The sequence below is a fragment of the Chiloscyllium plagiosum genome, unplaced genomic scaffold (assembly GCF_037043375.1).
Source record: "Chiloscyllium plagiosum isolate Xiang-an unplaced genomic scaffold, Cpla_swu_hap1 HiC_scaffold_3, whole genome shotgun sequence".
Classification (NCBI taxonomy): Eukaryota; Metazoa; Chordata; class Chondrichthyes; order Orectolobiformes; family Hemiscylliidae; genus Chiloscyllium; species Chiloscyllium plagiosum.
Window position 1 is genome coordinate 76286468 of NW_028270141.1, and position 17192 is coordinate 76303659.

Below are 17192 nucleotides of genomic sequence, written 5' to 3' on the forward strand. Positions count from 1 at the left end.
TCTCAACCATTCCTCACATCACAAGCCTTTCATGCTTGTGATCATTCTTGTAAACCTCCTCCGGACCCCTTCCAAGACCAGCTTCCTTGGATATAGGGTCCAAAACTGCTGAGAATGTTCTTATTGTGAAATTGACCAGAACCTTATTCAACCAGTACATCTCTGTTCTTGTATTCTAGTCCTCTTGAAATAAATGCTAACATTGCATTTGCCTTCCTAAGTGCCAACTGAGCCGACATGTTAACCTTGAGGGAATCCTGAACTAGGACTCCTATGTCTCTTTGTGTTTCAGAATTCTGAAGCCTTTCCTAATTTAAAAATATTCTTCCTCCCAGAGTACATAATTTCACCCCTTCCCACATTGTATTCCATCTGCCACTTTTGCCCACTCTCCGAGCCTGTCCAAGTGCTGCAGCTTCTCTGCCTCCTCAATACCACCTGGCCCTCTGCTTGTCTTTGTGTCATATGCAAGCTTAGCAACAATGCCCTCAGTTCCTTCAGCCATATCGTTAATGTGAATAGCTGTGGTCCCATCACTGACCCCTGCAGAACTCCACTAGCCACCAGCTGCCATCTTATAAAATACCCCTATATCCCCACTATCTGCCTTCTACCAGTCAGCCAATCCATGCAAGTACTTTGCCGCTAACACTATGGGCTCTTACTTTCTTTGTCAGCTTCCTGTGTAGTCCAAATAAATCACTGGCTTTTGCTTGTCTAATTTGGCCATTACCTCCTCAAAGAATACTAATGGATATGTCAGGCATGACATCACCTTAACAAAGCTGTGCTGACTCAGTCCTATTTTACCATTTACTTCCAAGTGCTCCACAGTCTTACCCTTAATAACAGATTGTAAAATCTTACCAACGACTGAGGTCAGGCTAACCTGGCTATAATTTCCTGTCCTCTGCATCCCTCTCTTCTTAAACAAGGATTTAATATTTTCCAGTCATCTAGCACCCTCCCTGACTCCAGTTATGACTCATAAATCACCAGCTATGCCTCTACAATTTCAACAACCATCTCCTTCAGAACCCTGGGTGTAGTCCATCTAGTCCGTGTGATTTATCCACCTTCAGACCCTCAACTTCCCCAACATCTCTTTTATATAAGACCACTACACTTACCTCTGACTTTCTTGATGTTTTCGTATTCTACTTGTGGTTTTCACCATGAAAGACTAATGCAAAGCACCTATTCAGTTCCTACACTATTTCTTTGTTCCCCTTTACTACTTTTCCAGTCTCATTTTCCAATGGTCCAATGTCCACTCTAGTCTCTCTCTTACCTTGTATACAGGTAGCTTCCCCTCAAATTTCATCTTCTCCCCCGATTTGCTTTTTGCATTATCCTCTGCTGGCTTTTAAAGGCTTTCCAATCCCTTGGCTTCCCACTGATCTTCCCATTATACACTTTTTATTTTGTTTTTATGCAGTCTCTGATTGTCCTTTGTCAGCCATAGTTGTCTCATTCTCCCCTTAATATGTGTCCTTTTCCTTGGGTTGAATTTCTGCTGTGCCTCTGAAATTACCTCCAGAAACTAATGTCATTGTTGCTCCATCATCTTCCCTGCTAGGCTCCCCTTCTATTCAGTTCTGGCCAGCTCCTCCCTCATGTCTTTGTAATTACCTTTATTCAGTTGTAACACTGTAATATTTGACTCAAGCTTCTCCCTCTCAAACTGCAGGGTGAATTCTATCATATTATGGTCACTGCCCCCTAGGGGTTCCTTCAACTTAAGTTCCCTAATCAAATCTGCCTCATTACACATCACCAAATTCAGAATTGCCATTCCATTGTGGGCTCTACCACAAGCTGCTCCAAAGAAACATCTCGATAGAGTCTTAAAGTCATAGAATTTTACAGCACAGAAACAGACCCTTCAGTCAAACTTGTTCATGCTGACCAATTTTCCCAAACTAAACTAGTTCCATGTATCTGAATTTGGCCCATATCCTCTAAACCTTTCCTACCTGTGTACCTGAACTAATGTATTTTAATTATTGTAACTAACTGCATCGATCGTTTCATCTGGTAGTTCTTTCCACATGTGGACCACCCTCTGTGTGAAAAGGTTGCTCCTCAGGTCCTTTTAAAATCTTTCTCCTCTCACCTTAAAAATATGCCCTCTAGTTTTGAACTCCCCGCCCTGGGAAAAAGACCTTTACTATTCACCTTATCTATGCCCCTCATGATTTTATAAAGCTCTATAAGGTCACCCCTCAAACTCCTATGTTCCAATGGAAACAAAAAACCAATCCAGCCTCCCTCTATAACTCAAATTCTCCAGTCCTGGTAACATCCTTGTAAATCTTTTCTGCACTCTCTTCAATTTAATAATACATTTCCTACAGCAGAGTGGCCTCGCGTATGTCCTATTTAACCGCAATATTACATCCGAACTCCTATACTCAGTGCAAGCATGTCAAACGCCTTCTTTATCACCCAGTCTACATATGATGCAATTTTCAAAGAATTATATACCTGAACTCCTAGGTGTCTCTGTTTGACAACACTACCCAGGGCCCTACCATTAACTGCTCAAGTCCTGCCATGTTCATTTTACCAAAGTGCAACACCTTGCATTTATCCATATTAAACTCCACCTGCCACTCCTTGGTCCGTTGGCCCAATTGATCAAGATCCCCTTTTAATCTAAGATAACTTTCTTCACTATTGACTATATCATCAATTTTGGTGTCATCTGCAAACTTACTAACAATGCTTCCTAAATTCTGATCTAAATCATTTATTTAAATGACAAAAAATAGGAGACTCAGCAAACTTTAACCAGCCATCAGATCTCACAAGCAGTCAGATTATTCTCCTCTGAGAGTAAGGCTTCCTGATGTGCACCCATTACCCATGAGGGAGTCTCTCCCCCTCACAATCTTTCCCAACCTAATCTTGGCTTCTTCAGTTGACCATGACCCCTGAATCATCCGAAGCATTACAGTTTTCCTTAATTAACTTGTTAATGGTTCTTGCCTGGGATACTTTTCCATAACTAAATTTCGTAACTATATGATCATTGCCCTGCCACACCAAATAACTTTGTTTATTCCCTGCAGTATTTGCTTCACTTGTCCCTGGATCTGCTTCATCTTTATAGACAGTACAAGCAGATTGAGATGAATGTTTGCAGACATGCTAAAATAAAAAATTGACAAGCCTTCTGTAATTAAACATTGTTGATTGATAAAGTTGATTGATTTCCCTTCTGGTTCTCCTATATCTTAATAAATTTCAGCCCTCCTGATCTATTGTCCCTTGTCGCCATGCACCAACATGGCAGTCCCATACCTGTCATTTTCAGAATGACTGGACTATTTTATAGTGTATTTTGTTGTACAGAGCCCTCCCTACTGGGATTAGAGCCAACCCATTTTGTGGCAATTGTCTGTGTGTTGGATGATCAAGGTGTATCTGAGAGGTAACTGTAATTCCGAAAATCTCTGAGATCATTTTTCCTGTACCTCACTTTGGACTCCTTGCATCTTCCCTTAGGTTACATGTAAATCATCCTTTTCTTGTAAAGACACTCATTTAATTTCTAAAAGTCCATCCAGCATAACGTACATCCACTGCTTTATTTCTTTCACCAAAAGTATGCCTCACCTCTTGCTCTGCCAAAAAGGTAGCTGAATTGGGTCTGGTATATAAACTACTGAAATAACTCCTTGAAGGCTAGTTTCCTGTCACCAAGTCATCCTTTACGTCCATATCTCACTGACCCAGCTAGCACAGAACCGGCTCCTAGAGTGAGCGGAACCTCTGACACTCTTGTTTATGTCTGTCAGCCAGGGCTCCCTGATGGATCAGGTTAACAGGCCCAGTCAGGGAATTCATATTCTATGAGGTCCACCTGGCTGACCATTCCAATCATTACATTACTTTCTCTCTAAGTCTTGGGACATAGACCCATTCTTTCACCTGTAGCTTCTCCTGGGGCATTTTTGCATCAGGTCCGGTTCCTCTGAATCTGCCTTGGATACTCCGGCCATATTCCGGACATTAGCCCACCTCTTGTGTCAGAGTGTCTCAGTCGAAACTCATCTTTTTCTTCGGGCAGTAACAGTGCTGAGACTGTAACATCTGCCGTGTCCATCTCGCTCTTAGAGTTTTCTTTGATGCTAAGTGGAGGAGGAGAACCCACGGATTTTGACAGCCCCGCTGATGTTCTGAGAGGCAGGGTATGTTTTGTTCCTGCCCTGTTTGCAAGGTTGCTACTTTCATGGAGACAACGTGCTTGTTCAGGATTGCCTCACCTACCCGAACTTTGTACTTCACGGGACCTGATCTCGTGTCGGCCATGTCTTTTACACATGCAGAGCCATTCTTGTGATTTCGACACCAAACTCCTGGCCTGAAGTAAATGGCCTCTTTCACTAAGAGAAGATTTGTGTCTGTCATTGGCGTTCCTGATGCTATTTCACACTCCATCCATTTCAGGTCAGGGAAGAACAAAATTAACCCAGTGCGGAGTCTTCTCCGCGTTAGCTGGAGATAAACATAGAAACTGCTGGAAAAGCTCAGCAGATCTGGCAGCATCTGGGGATGTTCTGAAGAAGGGTCACTCAGCCTGAAATGTTAACTGTGATTTCTATCCACAGATGCTGCCAAAACTGCTGAACTTTTCCAGCAATTTTTATTTTTGTCTCTGATTTACAGCATCCACAGTTCTTTCAGTTTTTATTTAGTATGCAACTCTGCAGGACTTGTGCCTGTCGTTGCATGAGGGCTGTCCTATAATCAAATAGGACAGTTTGATATCAAGTGAAACTGTAAGCTCTTTCTTGAAGCCTGCCTTCAAAGTTTGGACTACTCTTTTCTCCAGACCATTGGCCAATGGATGGTATGGGCTGTTCTTACGTGCCATTTGCCATTTGACTTTGGGAAAGACTCAAATTCCCTGCTGGTGAATGATGTCCCATTGTCTATGACCAACATCTCCTGGAGAAAATGAGGACTGCAGATGCTGAAGATTAGAGTCAACGAGTATGGTGCTGGAAAAGCACAGCCAGTCAGGCAGCGTCGACTCTCCAGCTCCTCGGATGCTGCCTGACTGGCTGTGTTGTTCCAGCACCACACTCTTCGAAAACACCTCCGGGAGTCTGTGTATTACAAAAGATGCGCATAACCTTTCACTTGGTGTTTCCGTGTTGGACGAATAAATTTGTGCACATCCAATAATTTTGAATGGGCTTCCACAATAATTAAAAACATTCAGCCCACAAAAGGACTGGCATAGTTGATGTGTTGAATCCAGGTTTTACCCAGCCATTCCCAAGTTGTGGTGGAGCTGCTAGCAGTAGATTTTATCCTTGCTATCACTCTGGGCATTGCTCCACCAATACAGCTATGTCAGCATCCAATTCTTGGCACTAAACCTAACTTCTTGCCAAAGGCTTCATCTTGGAAAGCCCTGGATGACCTTTGTGGAGTTCAGCCAGTGTCTGTTAACAACCTTTGCTCAGGACAATCTCTCTTGCTCCCCATAATAATACACCATTCTCTTGGGTGATCTGGTCTTGCTGGGTCAAGAAAGGTTCGATTCTGGTTGTGATGGCCCTTTTGTTTCCTGTATCACCATCAGCTGTTTTAGTTTTGCCAGGAAGGGATCTTTTTGTGTCCACGGTCTGTCATTGTCAGTGGTGACCAGGTTTGAAGCCAGAATGGACTGTACCAATAGTGGCACCATGGGTGGTGTGTCCACCAGTGGGAGGTAGCTCAAGGCATCTGCATTTTCCACTTGGCCTCCCATACACTGTTCCAAATTGTAATTGGACATACTCAGAATAAGCGCCACTGCTGAATTCGACCTGAAGCTCAGGTTAGGCTCCAAGTATCAGAAAAAGCTGCAGGTTCACACACTGTCGGGAGAATTACTTGTTGCCTTTCATCTGCCTCAATGTTATTTGCCTGGAAAAAAGTACTTTCCACATGCTGGACCCAGTTTTCGACAGCTCAGTTTTCAATCACATGAGTCAAGCTCTCCAAATAGTGGCATGATGCCAGAATTGATTACCCCTGCTCAAGGATGACAGTTGTGAGCAAATTTCTTTGGGCCATGTTTTTCTCTCATCACCACTGAAATAATTCCACAAAGGCCGGTATCCCGTCACCAAGTCACGCTTTATTTACACATAACGCTGACCCAACTAGCACAGAACCGGCTCGGGGAGTGAGCAGAACCCCTGACACTCCTGTTTATATCTGTCAGCCAGGGCTCCCTGATTGGACCAGGTTAACAGCCCCAACCAGGGAACTCATGCTCTATGAGTTTCACCTGACTGACATCATTCCAATCACTACAACCATATATGCCTTTTTCCATCTGGTATGTGGCTGGTATTCTATGCCAGATGGTGATTGAATAATTATCATCATTGTTTTAGACCCTCGTTTCTAAAATACCTCAACATCTCCCTTCCCTCCCCAGCCATCTTCCATCATCCTATACCAAGCATATTTAACCAGATGACCTCCTTGCATCTCCAGGCCATCGGTGGCCTTGACTGTCATTTATACAAAGGCTTTTCCCCACAGCTACTATATGTCCTACAATCTGTAGGAGACAAAAGTAATAACAGTTCTGTAATGTGGTTGCACAGACCTATTAATCATTGCGTTTCCATTCTTGCCTTTTGTTTTGATATTTGGGCATAGATTATTTGGATATATGTCTGTCAGTCGGCCAGCACATAGGGAAGATTTATCACAGGAAAGTTTCACTTCCTTTTCTTCCTGAATCCAGTGTTTACTGCAGAGATCATCCTTAGAGGATATACTGACAGGGAACAAATGAAACTATGTGGTAAAGGTAAGTATATAACCATCCATTTGCAAGATACTGTTATAGCAATATAACCCCAGGCACATTCGCAGGTAGGTTAATTAAGGATGATAGTAATGCTCTGGATGAGAAAACTAGTTAGTATTCCACTCTCCCACACAATAAGAACTGCCCTGAACATGTACATAGTCACATTGCTTAAATCTTAGGGCTTTGCAATCTTAGATTGAATTGCAATCTATTCCTCCTCACCATTAATCTCTACATTGAGACTCAGTTAAACAAAATGTCCAATCATTACTTGTTAATAAAAACACTTTGTACTGTGTTTTGTAATAATGAACATTTATGGAAGCTTGGAGTGAGGAAATCTGACTTGTTGGGCAGCATGCTGAATTTTCAGTGTTACATTTCATTGTGGAGACCATTGACAATTAAAAGTAGTCTTCACTTTGCTTATCACCATTATCATAATAAAATCTATTTATATTAATTCTGTTATGATCCAACTTGCATGTTCTTTTTTTGGATTGCATTTCTGGTTCTCACTTTGTGCCTAAATATTATTACGCAATAATTACAGTGTCCTGCTAAGGTTAAGTTATTGAAGCTGAATTTCTGTCGCATTACTTTGAACAGCTTATACCTTTCAAGATTTGAATTTAACAGTAAAAGGTATTTGTTGTTGCAAAAAGCAGTGTACAGCATAGTAAATGACTTGGTAAAATATAGTTGCCCCATTGGCAGCACAGTGGCTTAGTGATTAGCACTGCTGCCACACAGCACCAGTGGCCTGGGCTCGGTTCAGGTTTGCACATTCTCCCTGTGTTTGTGTGGTTTTCTCTGGGTAATCCAGTTTCTTTTCACAGTCCAAAGATGTGTAAGTTAGGTGGATCAGCCATGGGAAATGCAGTATTACAGGGATAGGGTGGGGAGGTGTGGCTGAGTGAGATGCTTTTCAGAGGGTTGGCGTGGACTGTATGGGCTGAATGGCCTGCTTCCACACTGTGGGTATTCTATGATTGTATGTTTTGCATGCATTCCAGTTCACAGATTCAATTTGGCATGTTTGTGTTGCAGAGTATAACAAAATCTATAAATATCTGAACATAATTTTTTTCATTCTTTCTCATCTAAGTATTCTTCAAAAGTTATGGATCTGGGAATGTGTCTATGTTATGGCTGCTTCTCTTCCAGCAGATTTGTGGTCTACTTTATGGTGATCATTTTCTGCCAGGACCATCATCTTGCTTTGTTGCACTTCCTTATTACGATCACCAGAGCATTCTCAGGAAAGGGACATTTCTCCACATGCTTGTTTTCAGATGTTGGTTGTTTCACAGCTTTAGATGTTTCTCTTGTAGTTTGGTTATTACTCATCTCTGCCAGCTCAAAATTTGCACTGATGATATTTTCTCTTTTTGTGTCGTTATGACCAAGCCAAATGGGTGAACCGCCTCCTCTCTTCTCGCTATGCCTGAGTTGCTTACAAGAAAGATTGAATTTTAAAGGGCGTTGATATTGCCAATTCAATAATTAATAATTCACTGAGTATTACTTAGTGTAATGAATGAGCACCACGTTCCCTAAGTTAGTGAATAATGAGTTAGTTTTAATTCAGGAACTCGCTGAAGCATAGAAGTCATTAACAACAGGTTAAAAATGTTCAAGTATACCAAGTGCCCATAAATGCAGAAACAACACGCACACAATCCACACAAATATGAAAAGAAGGACATAGAACTCAGCAGAGTATGAATTGATGAAACTTTGGCCAATAACTTGTAATGTCAGTAAAGAAAATGATTGACAGTTTTTCAGAGGCTTGTTTTCAGTTGAAGGGCCATCCTCTCTTTGGTAGCTGCAGGTACTCAAGTTTCTCACTGGAATGCAGTCACCCTGCAGTTGTGACTGGGATGATTTTGTTATTCTCTTGAAGAGAGAAGAGTTGATTCAGAATTCTCCTTTAACATTTTTTGGGCTGCAACAGTGAAGACATCTGATAACCTTTCAAATAAATAGCTCAACTTTGATGAGAGATGTTTCAAAGAAAGAAAGAGAGAGGAGTAAGACTGTCTCAATTCTGGTCCAGTGGCAGTCTCTTTATCTGACTGCAAAATACAGCATAGTGACTCCAATACTTTGTATTCCCTCATTTAGAGTTGATTTATTTTAATGTTGTTAAATTATTGGAATTTGAAATCTCATTGAGCGCCATGAGATGTCTATATTGTGCCTGACCTGATTGGCGCCATTTCGGCATGATTTTGCTGTCTCTCAGACTTGAGGCAATCCTTAGTATCCAGCCTTCTGACTTGTGGCCTCTCCCTGTGCCACACAACTGCTTGAACTCCGCACCAGGCAATCCCAACACATCAGGCCCTAGATCACCCACTGGAAGTGTTGTGTCAGGACTTTACAACCTGTCATAGCTTTATGATGATTTCACTGATAACACAGGGGCATAACTAACACAGTGGAGGCAGGTTCAGTTAGAGTGAATATAAAGTAAGGGTAATTTGAAATTTGAAGGTTCAGTGACCTATCAGTTAAGTTAGCTAAATCTTTATTATTTCAAAACTTTGGGTGAGCCACAAGTTTTGTTCAATAGCTAAGATGTTTTATTGAATTAGCTTGTTTAAAAACTATGTTGGAGATTAAGAACATAAATCAGATCATATCAGATCACCACCACTTCTCTCAAGGGCAGTAAGGGATGGCTGATAAATGCCAGGCCAGTCAGTGACGCCATGTCCCATGAGTGAATTAAAAAAAAAGCATGGTATCAAAATGGGCATGAAAATGCCTCAGATACAGAAAAAAAAGCATGATGACATCACAGCAGACCATCTCTGAACAGATTTTGATCAATAATTCACTTCAAATAAGACGTGATACTGCTTCAATAGCTTTTTCGAGAGCCACAGGTGATGCACTCATGTGTAATTATGACTTTCTCAGGACTGAGGTACATTATTATGTGCAGACAGCAACATTATCTTAGCCAGCCTTGCCAAACAAGCTTCACCTTATCAGGAAGGAAGGAAAGAAGGATTGTGCTGCATTATTGTGCAAGTGTTGCATCCAAGGATGGTCTGGAGCTTAGTACAGAGACTGTGTCATAAAGACTTACTTTGAATACAGCAACATTTCTCTGTCATTGAGGATTTACTCATTTTTGGTGACTACCCATTCGTTGCAGAATGGCACTTCAAAAATGCAGGCGGGTGGGTGGCCAATGGACATGGGTGTGAATGGGGGGGGGGCACGGGGGTGGGGGGGCGGCGGCGTGGTCGGACTGGGGGTGGGGGAATGGACAGGGTCCAGGTGGTGATTTGGGGCAGACTGGGCGGGGGGGGGGGGGGGAATAGTATTGGACAGTGGCTGGGGGTGGACAGGGGGCAGTGTTGGATAGTGTTGGGGGGCGATGTTGGATGGTTTTGGTGGGGCGGATGGGGGGAGAGTGTTGGATGATGTTGGGGGTTGGACAGTAGCTGGGGATGGACAGGGGGTCGGTGTTAGATGGTGTTGGGGGGGAGGTGTTGAATGGTTTTGAGGGGTCGGACGGGGGGCGGTGTTGGAGGGTGGATGGGGGTGGGGTGTTGGATGGCATGGGGGGTGGATGGAGGGGCAGTTTTAGATGGCATTGAGGTGGCAGACGGGGGCGGTGTTGGATGGTGTTGGGAAGTTGATGGGAAGTGGTGTTGGACAGGGTTGGGAGGGCGGGTTGGGGGCGGACAGGGGGGCAGGGGCTCGCGCATGGTGTGCTGCTGCCTAGTATCCTGAACGGGGAGCGGACTTAACAGAAAACTCTGAGCCCCAGAGGAAAGACATTGAATCAATTAACCAAATAATCGATTATCTAAATGAAATAGTGCCTGCCCATCTCATTTGGATAATCAAGGTGCCTCTGTTTTAGGGGTATTTAGACTGCTTCTGAGAAGATAAGCCAGATGCAGAGTAGGCATTAGCAGAAACTATAATAAGCATTTCTGCATTAAATTACTGCCTGCTTTTGAAAAAATGAACAACTGGTCTGGATAAGAAACCTTCACAGAAAGGGACAGTAAGTGTCTGAGCTGCACTGATTGTACCTTTTGGCCGAATCATCTACCTTTCTAACTGCAGGAACCACCTCCTCCAGCAAAACAAGATAGGTACCACTGGTGTCATGTCATGATGCACTACCTTGATTCAAATTACCCGTGTGGTCAGATTGCCATAAACTGCAGGGAGCTCATGGCTTTGCTAAATTCATTTCGGTCTATTATTCATCTGGACATGCCCACCTGTTTATGAGATGATCTGTAACATCTGTATTTTTTGTAGTCGTTGATGAGGAATTTGCCTTGGCCAGAATAAAAGTGGCATCAGAGGCTAAGTGCCGTCACCGAACCCTTCCAAGTAATTATCAAGTATTTCGGAACAATTACTAGATATTCTTAACATTAATTGTTGCATGTATGGGTGTGCATTTTATGTACATGCATAATATGTTGATTGTGCTTCTTATGAGACTAATAATTGATTACTATTTATGTTTGATGTGACCGATCTTTTTGTATCTAATTAAACCATTTTATAAATGTTTAGAGGCAGAGACCAAGATGAAAGTGAAACCAAAATCTGCAAAGAAAGGTACCCATATCTAGAATTAACACTCCTAGAAAAAATTACTGGCAATCATTTTAAGGGAACCACCTCATTTTTATGCATAGATTAGATTGTAATGATGTGAAAAATACCCACATTTGTACAATTTTTTTCAACCATTGCTTGTGTAGTTAATTATAAGTGTTTTGCATGAATATATATTTATTGCATATAGATCTTATGAGACTAGTAGCTTACTTATATGCATGTGTAATATAAGTTATTATTTTTAAACCTAATTTAAGTGTTCTACATGTTTAGAGGCAGATACTGTGAAGCAAGTGAAACCTCAAACTGCAAAGAAAGGTAACAGACATTCAACAAATGGCATAACTAAAATGTTTGCTAATGGACCAGCTTTCCTTGCTTCTACTGTTGAACAACTAAAACAACTGTTGATTTTCTGAGAACACGATAATGATTATCTACTATTTCTGGAGTATTCTTGTGCTGTCCAGTGTTCTAGCAGAAAATAGGAGCTAGAAGTTTTTTGTGAAGTTCAGTCAAAGCTAGACCATAACCATGGCTTTGTTATTTCACTGCAGTTTCAAGCAGACTTCTACCATATTTAAGGAAGTAACCATGCAGATTTCCAAGGAGTCATGGAGGCCACCTTAATATTCTGAGCGTTGGTTAAGAAAAGTATAAACCAAGAATCCACCGTTCTTTCTTTATTTGTTCAGCACTGAGATACCTTCTTTTTTTATGTTGTTGAAAAACTCAAGACTGGACAGACTATTTACAAGATGCACCGATGGGTTTATGCTGCACGCAGTATGTTGGGCATGATACTGATCACTTTCTTGGTCTTGTTGTATGGCACATGGATACAGTGAATTTTCCCAACCAGTTCAGAAAACAAGAGTGGGGCCAGTTCTAAGCTCCACAAGCCAAGCCTGGTCTAGAGGTAGAGAGAAAAGTGTAAATAGTATGCAGAGATAAAGAATCAGGGATGATATATATTATACAATTAACTATATCATAAAGCTAATGCCTCCATCATTCTGGAGGATAATGGGAAGAAATGACCTTGCCATGAGTTTAACCTGAGGGACACCACACCTCAGGTGAGGGACCAAGTTGAGAAGGTAGGACCTTAATGGTAGTGTGGGATTTAAACCCATGCTGTTACCATCATTCTGCATCACAAACTAGCCATCCAGCTAAACAAACTAACTGACCCCCCCCCCCCCCCCCCCAGCTGAATGGCAATAGTTCAGATGGTGACATAATGATGTCAGATCATATAAACTGAGACCTGCTGAAAGAAGGAATTGGCAAAGCCCTGCACTGCAGAGCTTCTGTAGATATTTTACAGTGAATAAATGTTGATAGTCTGGACTGGGATTGTGTCCAGTTCTCATCTAAACTGGGTTCCCAGAAGCTGATGGCCAACTGATGGCCTGCCCACTGAACACCATCTTTACAATCTCCCCACTATCTGCTCCTTGTGCAGACCTCAGAAGTCCTACTGAGATTAAATAAAGTTCTGGAGTCTCTATTGTTCAATCCAGTACTTAATAGAAAAGTGAAATAGCAAACATTCTTTTTTCTTACATACTGTGTTGTTATTTCAAATGTTTTAAGGGCAGTATATTTAAATGCCTTGATAGATTGATTGTTCCCGTGACTGTGGAACCTCTGGCTTGAAAGAAGAGTGACATATTTGTGTCTGTGATTGGAATTCTAGAAAGATGAGCAAACACCATAAAGCAATGAAATTAATTCATCTGATGTTGGCTGCCTGTAGCAGAATTGGCCTGACTGTGTAGTATAAATTTCTACCCTTGGGTGTACAGTGTGACATCAAGGTACTTTTAAAAAAATGTGCCAGGAGAAACACTTATCAATGAAAGGAAAGAAAGGTTGATGTTGATATGACCAACATTCAATGCTAGGGAACAGATCTTTCAACATGTCATGACTGTGAATTGTAACCCCAGATTACGCATAGTAATATTGAACTTTAAATATAATGTGTTTTTTTTTTGGAAAGAAAGGATATGTAGACAAAAGATGATTGCATTCTCAATCTTGAGAGAGAGAGAGAAGTGGATTGTCACACCTGAGTAGGTAGCAAAAATTTTCCAAGGGAGAAAATGTGTTTCAAACCAAACCTGTAATCTCCTGGGAGTATCTCGGACTATAAATGTGATGATAAAATAAGACAGCAATTTGGGTGAGAGACATATTTGCATATTCTCTCTTTCAAGAATACAGGAAGAGTTATTAAAAGTCAGATTCGATCCTGGTCTGTGTTTGTTAGTACCCTGGTGTCCTAGTATGCAGACTCGTGCGCTGTGGGGGCCATAGCTCTGAGAACAGCGAATTAAATATCCCTGCACCATTTTCTGAGGGAGAGGACTGTCTTTCACTTGAATGCTACCAGTCAGCCACTGCCAGAAGAAATCAGGACAAAACAGTTTCAATCTATCGACAAAACCAAGAGTCTCAAAATCAACTGTACAACAACCAATGTAATGGCTGCTACATTAAACTATCTGCTCTGCATCACCAACTTAGAGACAGACCTATTTATCTTTTTCTTAACTTTTATCTTTTTAGACTTGCCTCATATTTCTCATTGTGTGTGTGCTGTGCTGCTACTTCTTTTTGCATTTAGTAATTAATGAGCCCACTCTTTGTGAACACAACAAAGATAGGTTAATTTGGCTTATTTTAAAAACATAAATTATTTTTGTCTGGGAGAAAGGTACCCACAGAGGAGATAATCCTTTTAAAATTAACCTTTTTGCAACCGAGCACCAGCCGAATAACCAAAGAGGAGCCAAATCACCTCTCCTCAACCAAAGCATAATGGTTTGTGATGTCCTGTCTGAAGTTGAAACAAATCAGGGAGCTTCACTCCAGCCTGGTCATAGCAAATCCAAAATCCTGCCATGTCATTTCAGATATGCATCATTCTTTTTCAGACCAGTGAAGGACAAAATTAAAAGTGAATGATTTCTGTGAAAAATGTTACTGTTTTTACTTGCATAATTTATTATATGGGGTAAGAGTTAAAAGATTTGAGCTGCTAGCATATTCAGTGCAAGTGAATGCGTGACCTATTTGTTTACAGCTGTTTTAATATTATGATCACATTCTTGAGTGAATGTTATAAATTATTCAAAACAAATTTGCAGCTTTTTTGTGTGGATATTATGTATTCTATCACTACACAATATTGTTGTACTCTCAAAGAAACAACTTCGTGTAATGTGGCTCTTCAGTTGAGAAGATATCAACAGGAACAACCAATCACCTCCTCTGCTTCAGTTAAAGTCACAATAACCCAAACAATTACTTTTTTAAAAAAATATACTGCACTGCTTGTATACATAAATACTGAATCAATATTTTGTAGGTTTGTAATTTTCTTTGGTGTAGCCATTTCCCCTTAGACAACCAGTTTACTTTGTTGCAATTTCTGTAAATAGGGTTTCTTCCCACTAAAAGGAATGTTCTCGAATTTCTTATTTCCCAACATTATTGATGCAAGCAATTTTTGACCTGTTTCCTATACTTTGTCACTATTGCAAATGTAACTGTAGCCAGATGAAAACTCATTTCGTTAATAGCAAAGTGCATCCCTGTAAGAGCTGTTGCCTCAGCAGATTTCCTGTCCCAGATCAACAATGCTGCTGCGTCAGCTCTCTACACCACTTTTCATGTGTCTGTAGTTGACTTAATTGAAATTGGATGCTTTGAAAAATTCTTTGCTCCTTGTCTTCTTTTCTCTCTGCAAACTCTTGACCATTGCTTGAGCTGAGGTGTCCCGTCTGTGGTTTGTATGTAAGAATATTAATTGGGGTGATTAGAGAATAAACTTGGTCATGTTTTAAAAAAGTGGATGGTACTAGCAGCCTTTTTTAGAGACATGTTTTCTCCTTATTAACTCTTGTGTCTACATTGGTATTTGACATATGAGACTAATAATAATATTCATGTACAATAAAGTTATAATTGTTTCTGAAGCTAACTAATTCTTCATTAAATGTTTAGAGGCAGTCACCAAGAAGCAAGTAAAACCAACACCTACAAAGGAAGGTAAACGCAAACTATATTTACACTTTTTTTAATCTTACGTTTTTCTCATGTTACATGTATAAAATTGCCAATGAGTCAATGAATGGACATCACATCTGGCAAAGTGTATTCCAATTTTCTGTTCCTCTTTACAATGGAAATAAAATTAAGTTTAGACCATTCAAACTGTATGAGGTAACAATTGTCAAATTAATAGAAAGTCATGGAAAAGTGCAATTAACACAATTAACCAAACAATGCTGGAGTAAAATCTGGCAAGCTTACTTCTTTGATAAGAAACAAATAGTTATTGCAAACCGCCAGCTAACGTTCTGGGTATATAGGTTCAAATCCCCTTTTGGCAGATGGTGAAATTTGAATGCAATAAAAATCTGGAATTAAAAGCTAGTTTTAATGATAACTATGTAATCACTGTTAATCTTTGTATAAGATTAGGGAAAGCTACTGTCGTAACATAGTCTGGCCTACATGTGACTTTAGACCCACAGCAATGTGGCTGACTCCATCTGAAACTGCAGTCTGAAATTGCCTCACATCGCACTTAGTTCCAAGGCAGTTATGATGGCATTAAATGCTGGTCAACCAGTGATGCCAACACCCCATGAATTAATTAGAAAAGTAACATCTGTATGTTTATGCAGCTTTACAATTTATAATTTTGGCTTTGATAAATGGTGTAAAATGATTGATATTGGGACAACTACACATTGCACTTCCCTCCTGGTTTATACATTCACTGTAAACAAGAAATATAAATATTCTGTGAGATTTAAGAGGAGGCATTGACATTGTTTTAATGTTTCTGAACTAATAATCAAAAGACACAGATTAATACTGTGGATCATAACAGCTGAGGAGTATTTGGATTGAATTAACAACATTTGACGGTAAAAGCTCATTTCAGTAATGACAACTGTGAAACTGTTAAAATCATAGATCCTGACAGTGTGGAAGTAAGTCATTCAGACCGTCAAGTCCACACTGACGCTCCAAAGAGCACCCCATCCAGACCTTTTCCCCTTACGCTATCCCTGCATTTCCCATGGCTAATCCACCCAGCTTGCACATCCCTGGACACTATGAGCAATTTAGCATGGCCCATTCATCTAACCTGCACATTGTTGGACTGCAGGAGGAAACTAGGGCACCCAGAGGAAACCCACAAAGACATAGAGAATGTACACACTCTACACTGATATTTGCCCGAGGCTGGAACTGAACCTGGCTCCCTCACGCTGTGAGGCAGCAATGCTAACCACTGAGCCACCAGACCACACTAAAAATAATCTCTTTCATAGTTGCCTTTCTGAGAATGAGATCTGCCATCCTTTCCTGATTTGACCTACATGTGACTTCAGATCCAAATAATCTGGTTAACTTTAAGTGCCTGCTGAAATGGCCTTGCAAGCACTTACCTCCAAAGTAATTAGATATACGGAACAAATGCTAGTCTTCACAATGATGCACATGCTATATTAAGCAAAGAAATAATACTTAAATGTTGTTGGATCCCTGATGCTTGTTTTAGAGCATTACGCAGATGGATGTTTTTCCTAATTCCCTTTAATGTGATTGGAGTGGGAATCCTGTAAAATAGGGATGCATGTGATACAACATTAATACAATGAGATGATTAAAGTCACCAAAGAGAACTAAGAATACTTTTGCAGCCCTCATTGGCATTTTGTCA

General features: G+C 40.8%; 1 protein-coding gene across 50 annotated transcripts in view; it reads left to right on the forward strand.

Annotated features, from left to right (window-relative positions):
* trdn (triadin) overlaps nt 1–17192 on the forward strand; it is a 462709-nt gene that overhangs the window by 376317 nt on the left and 69200 nt on the right. For all 50 annotated transcript variants that reach the window (XM_087980725.1, XM_087980732.1, XM_087980853.1 and 47 more), the window contains 3 exons: nt 11393–11437; nt 11714–11758; nt 15458–15502. In XM_087980725.1, the coding sequence (XP_087836851.1) occupies nt 11393–11437; nt 11714–11758; nt 15458–15502 (135 nt within the window). The remainder of the gene's footprint in view (nt 1–11392; nt 11438–11713; nt 11759–15457; nt 15503–17192) is intronic.